The sequence below is a fragment of the Vitis vinifera genome, chromosome 3 (assembly GCF_030704535.1).
Source record: "Vitis vinifera cultivar Pinot Noir 40024 chromosome 3, ASM3070453v1".
Lineage (NCBI taxonomy): Eukaryota > Viridiplantae > Streptophyta > Magnoliopsida > Vitales > Vitaceae > Vitis > Vitis vinifera.
The window spans coordinates 5,651,188-5,658,530 of NC_081807.1; the positions used below are offsets into that span (position 1 = coordinate 5,651,188).

At 31.7% G+C, this 7,343-nt stretch overlaps 1 protein-coding gene across 1 annotated transcript; it reads right to left on the reverse strand.

The window, feature by feature from the left end:
- Positions 1–4,039: 4,039 nt before the first annotated feature.
- LOC100264010 (transcription factor bHLH95-like) lies at positions 4,040–6,667 on the reverse strand. The gene is made up of 3 exons (XM_002282333.4): positions 6,188–6,667; positions 4,882–5,334; positions 4,040–4,408 (listed from the first exon to the last, which is right to left on the reverse strand). The coding sequence occupies exons 1-3, from the start codon at positions 6,554–6,556 to the stop codon at positions 4,313–4,315; spliced, it is 918 nt and encodes a 305-aa protein (XP_002282369.1). The 5' UTR covers positions 6,557–6,667; the 3' UTR covers positions 4,040–4,312.
- Between the last annotated feature and the right edge of the window lie 676 nt (positions 6,668–7,343).

The window sequence follows — 7,343 nt, forward strand, 5'->3', positions numbered from 1 at the left end:
TAAATAATTGGTTATGTTTTCGATAATCATAAAGATTGGCTTAGTTTGAGAATTTTGAAAACCAATTTTGTCAATTGATTTTCAGTTTCTTTGTCTCTTGACCAATAAAAATAAAATAAAATTGATATTTTAAAACTTATATATAATTGTTCAACGTTTGATAAGTTTTTTTATCTATATTTTTATTTTTTATGCTCGGCTCTATTAAAGTAATTCATTATTTTAAACTATAATTAAACTAATTTTTAAATGCATTTATCATATTTTGAGCATTTAAAATTCAAATCCAAGTTGATTTTAATCAAGTTTGATTTGATTTACTTTTTCTATCTCTACAAGGTCAATTTGTTTTGATTCAAACATGAACCAACTATCTTGGTTCAACTAATTTTTCCTCTAAAATTCGATCGAATCACACCTTTTATACATCTCTACGTCTATGGGTGATCATTCATGTTAATGAGTCATATTCATGTAGTATCAAGGCTCAAACATTTTATAGTAAGTCAACCCAAACATGATGAATAATAATTATGTTAAAAAACTTAAACTCAAATGCTACATAATTATTAAATAGGAAACAAGACAAGTAGCTCATTTAACCCAGTTTATAATTAGGTCCTTCTATTTCGTAATCAAGTTGAATTAAGTTTTATATAAGTCTATGATTAATTCTCCCATTTGATATATTTATGATTCAATTGACATGTTTATTCAACAATAAATTAAAATGAGTTCAATATTTTATTGTTATAATTAGGTTAATCAACATAATTATTAAATAGGTCAATTGTTAAGTTTATATTATAGAAGTTGATAAAAACATATTTGTTAAATAGGTTATGTCGATGAACACAAATTTAAGCTGAACATAATTATACTCAATTCAAATTTAATCTGAATTGAGTTGGCGAATTTATCAAACTTTGTCTGCTCCACCTACATCAAATGATTCTCATGTGTTAGAACCACCAACACATGCTCCAAAAGTCTCTCCCTCCAACATAGGAAAAGTAGCCTAAACCCCTTGTTCATGTCGATCATTAAGGATGACATTATACTTGGTATTTTTATAGTGGTCCTATCTTAGCCTCTAATAAGACAAGTTTGTAATATTTTTAAAACTCAAGGTGTGTTTATATATTCCTCCAATCAATTATATGTAAATGCATATAAAAATTAATTTAATTTAAGATTTTCATTTTTCCCTTTTAATTTGAACATATAGAAAAAATTGTAAATTTATTTCTTATAAAATTTATTTATTCATTGTATGTTCTAATATAATTACAAATTTTAAATGGATAGGGTTAGTATGAGAATTTTACACCCTCTTGCTACCTCATCAAAGAGGTAGCAATTTTGACATGATAAAATAATATAGCTCGAAAATAATAAGAATTTTTAATGCGTTTGAATCAACTAGAATTATGTCCGAACTGTAATTATTTCAACCTATATATCTTATTTAATAAATATGTTGTGTTTGAGTTTAATTACTCAAACATATTTAACTAGTTTATTTATTTGTGTCAAAATAACTTATTTACTTAATCATGTCAAAATTATCCATTTATGATCTTACCCATTTGTGGCCCGTCTAATCTATATAAATTACTTTTATATATTAAAAAATTAAAAAATATTTAAATTGCTTTTTATACAATTAAAAAAATTGAATGGGATAGGGTTGGTATAGAACTTTCACATCCCCACCTTGCCTTGCCTAAAGGTTAACAATTTGGCATGGCACAATGATATACTTAAGAATGGTACAAATTTTAGCAGGTTTGAGTTTAGTATATAATAATTGTGTCAATGCATATAACCCATTTAATAAACATGTTGGGTTTGAGTTTAAATATTACTCAACTCATTTAACATTTACTTATTCATTTCAAAATGTATCCTTGCTTAATCATATCAAAATGATTCATTATGTTCCTACTGATTTATGAACCATTTAACCTATATAAATTTCTTAATTTTATATATTAAAAATTTATAAAAATAAAAAATTCTTTTTTCATTTTAAAGATACACTTCTTTAGGTGTCATTGATACATTTCTTGTTTTCTATTTTTGAAAAATAAAAATAAAGTAATTTCTAGATAAAATATAAGAACAAGTAATAGACTTTACTTTTTTTTTAAATAAAAAAAAAATATAGAGCTAGTAAAAAAATTTACTTCCTTAAATTTTATTTTTCTAAGAGTTGTTACTATATTTTCTATAAAAGTTACTACTATTTTCTATTTGTAAAAATAGAAAACAAATGTCTCCTTATATATATATATAAAAGGATTTCTATTATGTCTTTAAAATTACTTTCAAAAACTTCAAAATTTAAGGTAATAAATTTTTTTAATAGTTTTTTCTTTTCAAAAAAATTTAAATCTATTTCCTTTAAAATATAAGCCTTTAGGAATTCTTATATTTTATATAGAAGTAACTTGATTTTTCATTTTAAAAATAGAAAATATATAAATGTATCCAAATAGACAAGTAGGTGTGATTTGGACACACTTCTTATTTTGTTTGGAAAAAATGAAAGTAACATGAGATAAATTCATAATGTTTATGTTAAGAGTTTTTATATTTTATATACAACTTACAAATATTTTTTGTTTTAGAAAAAAAAAAGAAACAGGTTATCCAAATGAACACGAATCAAAACAAGGCACCAAATAAAATTTTATATATTCTATTACAAAGATTAAAAATATTTTATAATTAAAACATTAAATAAAATTATAAATAAGTGTAAAATTAAAATTTTAATTTACCTTTTATATTTTAAACATATTATAATTAAAATAATTAATATTAGAAAATTAAAAATTAAAAATTAAAAATATTTTAAATAATATATTTATAAATTTCAAATTTCAAATAGGTTAAATAAGTTAGAATCGTGTGTCAACAGGTTAAACGGATTAGAATTTTATCAACAGTTATCTATGACAATTTATATACTGTTAATCTTAATCTATGTATTTATTAGAGAGATTAAACGTGTTATATTCAAGTTGAGTAAAATTTTACTATCACTTATCTTAACAATGATATGAACATGACATATCATGACCCATCGTTATCCTCCTCCTTAATTTAAGTTTAGGAGGAAGATGTGAATGCACTTAAATAATCACAACCATCAAGATAACCCGGGCCTTTCCCAAACTTACCCCATTAACATCCCTACTCATTAAGCTAACACACGAATCAAGTTACTCTTTAAACTTTATTACCTTTATCTCTTCTTTAGTTAAACCGCCTTTTATTAAACTACATCGATTTCTCAACCATCCATATCTGACATCAACATGCTTAGCGTGGGAACGGAGTATGTAATTATCACAATACATCACATATACTTTGTGTTTTCAACCTATTTTTCTAAGAAAACCCTTCAACCACAACATTTCCTACATTGCTTTAATTAATAGCAACTAGGTATATAGCACGACCAAAATAATTGCTTTTATAACTTACACTATTATGACACAATCCCCCCTTAGAAAAATGATCAAATACCCAAATCTAAATTTTAGTTGTCAATACCACTAGCCATATATATTTATATATATATATATATATATATATATATATATATAGATGATAAGCACACTTAGTTGGGAATTCATGAATCTTATCTTTGAACTGTCGCATCATTTTGAAATGTACTTATTGGGAACACCTACTATGGTATTGGCAATGGGCCACCATGGTCCATGATGGCTTCATTTTCTCTTTTTAACTCTGGTATTCTCAAAACACAAAATATGATAGCATCTTCATCATCATGAGCAAGATCATCCCCTTTAAGATACTTCTTTTTCCCCTTTTCTTCAGAGGGTTTCTTCTATATGGAAAGCTCTCTTCTTCATCCTTCACAAAAGGTCCTTAAATGTACAAAAGCTCTGCTTGTTCATGCACAAATGAGGACTTACCTTACTGGTTGGGGTCTTGACTTCTTGATTCTGAAATTAATGACATGAAATTTTCATTTCTAAGGTCTTCTTAAATACAGCAGAAATAGAATCACTGAATTTAAGCTTATATTTCGAAATGCAGATTACGGAGTCACAAGTCGCAAGTCGCCACTTATATGGAACTATGGCTAAAACATGCCATAGTAATCCAAATCAGTAAGCTACCCAAACTATGAGAAAAAGGGCTTGCATACCCATTTTGCTGATCAAAAACGGAGATTGTCCCATCCTAAAAAGAAAACTGCCATAGCAAACCTACACTAGTAACTGTGTCCTGATCTTGAGGATCATGTTCTTGAAATTCTGGCTGGATATGGTCAAGAGGATGCCCAGAACATTATCTCTCCTGCAGCTTGCTTGTAGACTTCTTCCATTGGAAATCCCACAGGGAACTGATCCAAAGCTCCATTCGCCTGCCATATACCCCAATGGAAAAATATAATTCAGAAACATGATTTGCAACGAAATGAAAATCGAATAACTGGCTTCTAGTAATGGATGTTTCTATTCTCTCCTACTATTTCTTAGCATATATATGCTCTAGAGTGTGCAGTTTTCAGAATAATATGAGGGGATTCCCAGTAATCCCGGGACATTTAAATTAGGGTTGAATAGCCTCAGATGTGTATCTTTAATTATAATCAATACAAACCCTAATTCACAGTCTTTTGCAGTTCAATTACTGCTTCCAGATACAATCAAGCTGGGACCTAGTTGAAAAGGTCCCAGTTTAGAAATGTCTTTTAAAGGCTTGGACATGGCCAATTATGTTCAGGACTTCAAAAATGATCAATCTTAAAACATCAAGAGACAACTAGCAACACAGGATAGCAAAAGAATCAGTAGTGAAAAAGGAGAACTGTCAAGGGAAGAATAGTAGGCTTACATTGGTCTGGATCATGTACATGCTCCGGTTATAGTCTGAAGAAACATGAGCAGATATCACCTCTAGTTTATGCTTCTCCAACACGTAGCAGATGGTGGTTAAAAGACCAGGCTTCTTCGGCGAGCACACGCTGATTTGTGCTTCATTGCCACAAACATTCAAAGTGACATTAGGAGAAGTCCATGATTGGAATACTGCAGGAACCCGAGCGACTGAAAGAGAGTTGGAAGAATTCGATGGTGTAATGGCTAAGTTACTGGAAGATCCTTGATCAGCTAAGAAAGCCTCCCTTGAGTCGAAGGCTAGCTTTTGCGACGTGATTATTGATGGCTCATAGTTGACAGTTGTTGCACCTTGAAGCCTTTCTAGCTTTTGTTTTTGAAGCTTCTGGAGTGTGTGCTGTAGGGTTTTGATGTAGTTCACTGCTTCATCAACAATGGTGGACTTGTCTGCCTGTACAAAATTCAATGAGAGGATAATTAGGAAAATAAAATTCTACCTGTTTTAGATACCAAGTATCATATGAACTGTCCTGGTAAAGAGCTGATGTGGTGCGATGTGAATCTTATTTACCTCTTGATATTCTGAGATCTTGCACTGACCCAAAAATGGAAATCCACTGGGATTATAAAAATCTTATTGAAGTTTCAAATTTAAATGGGGATGAAATCTGCCCACTTGATGTCTCAGGGATGTGACAGTAAGGTACCTATTTGAGCCACCATTTGAAATCCAAGTTGAAGAACTTTTGAGGAAACAAACCACCAATTTTCAGTACTTTCAAACTGAGAAACAAGGGGAAGCAGCTGAGGATTATGGATTGAAAAGGAGAAATAGGGATATGGGTGGAGAAGGTGCCTCCATAGAGGTCATACCCATGAAACCCTACTGAAAGTTTTGGTATTTTAGTTCATTCTTACACCAGTAATTCAATAAAAGCCCCAAAAGGAAAAGGAAAAATAGGGCTGCCCTTTGTATGTATAGTTTGGGACCTTTGTAGAAAGAAAAGCTATATCTAGGATGAATTCTTAATTTTGATTGAGAACCAGGTATGGATATCCTGTGGGTAGGATTAGAAGATTCTCCTGATATGCAAGAGAAGGAAGAGGAGGAAAAAAAAAAGAAAAAAGAAAAAAACTCAGAAGAAAAGAAATGAAAAAGACCACACCTTTCTCACCAACTGCCCATGAAGGAAACAAATTGAAAACCTGAGACAACTTAGAACTATCATAAAGAGTAATTTGAGAGAGAGAGAGAGAAAACACCATATTTATCAAAACCTCAACCTTGAAGAAGGTGTAATTACCTTTGGAGGAAGTTGAGGAAGCAAAGCATGAAGACTAGAAAACATGTTCCTCATCTTCTTCCGCCTTTCTCTCTCTGTCCATATATGTATCTCATGATCTGATTCACCGCCACCACCACCACCGCTTTTTCCTTCATTCCCCTCACCACTTCCCTTTCCATTCTTTCCATTCTTGATGGCTCCGCCTCGCCCTCGCTTCTTATCAGGCGGTACCAAATCCATTCCCGTGGCTGCAGTCTGGCTATTAGAGGCCGAACCAGGTTGCTTCTCCCCAGATTTCTTATCACTCCCCCCAGAGTTATCCGAATTCGAGAAACCCCATGACTGGTTTTCCCATAAGAAACCCTCATGGCCTCCTCCTTCAGCCATAGCTACAGAGAAAGAGAAAGAGAAAAGAAATATATATAGAGAGATAGAGAGAAAGAGAGAAGAGATATAAGGAAGTGAGAGAGGGAAAGGGGTGAGGAGGCGTTTAAAAAGGTGGCAAAGTTTAGGTATAGTGATGATTCTCTTGGCAAAGAAGAGCCCAAAATACAATCATAAGGCAATGCCGTTACTGGCTTCAAAACAAAAACGGATAGCTAAGCGTGTTCTGCAGAGTTTTCTCAACCAGTGGCCCCACTCAGCTCATGGGGTGCACCACTTGGCTCAACCATACCTACTAAAATCCTCAACTCCACAAGCTTTGCCAATTCTCATTTGCATTCAAAAATCTGCCATTTATACATACATGACATCTTTAGCAAGTTCAGCACAGCTATGGCTTCCTCCCACGTATGCTAATCAAACCCCAGTCGGTGGAGAAGTTGATCAATTAATTTCTTGATTTCCTTCCATTAATTTCAAATCAAGATACAATGTTTCTCTAATAAATGTCTTCTTATCTTGCAAATAATGCTAACTGCGTGCCTAGCTGTTTCGGACTGAAACCAGGAGCGTTACCTGTGTATGCAATGATTTTGTGTTGGGGATGCCTTTTGTCACCTTCCTACCAATAAACCACAAGCTATTCGCAACTAAAACATCGATCCAAATTCAGCTAATTTTTCCTTTTTATTTAAGTTGTGTTAATCATCATCAGAAACATCTCTGACATTATTCAACTTAAATTTGAAATCTGAAAACTTGAATCGATCCAATCGCACATAGGGTACCA

What these genes read in the sequence shown, in the direction of transcription:
- LOC100264010 (XM_002282333.4), bottom strand. Translation starts at nt 6,556, where the DNA reads ATGGCTGAAGGAGGAGGCCATGAGGGTTTCTTATGGGAAAACCAGTCA. An exon ending in TTCCTCAACTTCCTCCAAAG is followed by an intron (nt 5,335 to 6,187) that starts GTAATTACACCT and finishes AATTTTGTACAG; the next exon opens with GCAGACAAGTCCACCATTGT. An exon ending in TGTACATGATCCAGACCAAT is followed by an intron (nt 4,409 to 4,881) that starts GTAAGCCTACTA and finishes GGTATATGGCAG; the next exon opens with GCGAATGGAGCTTTGGATCA.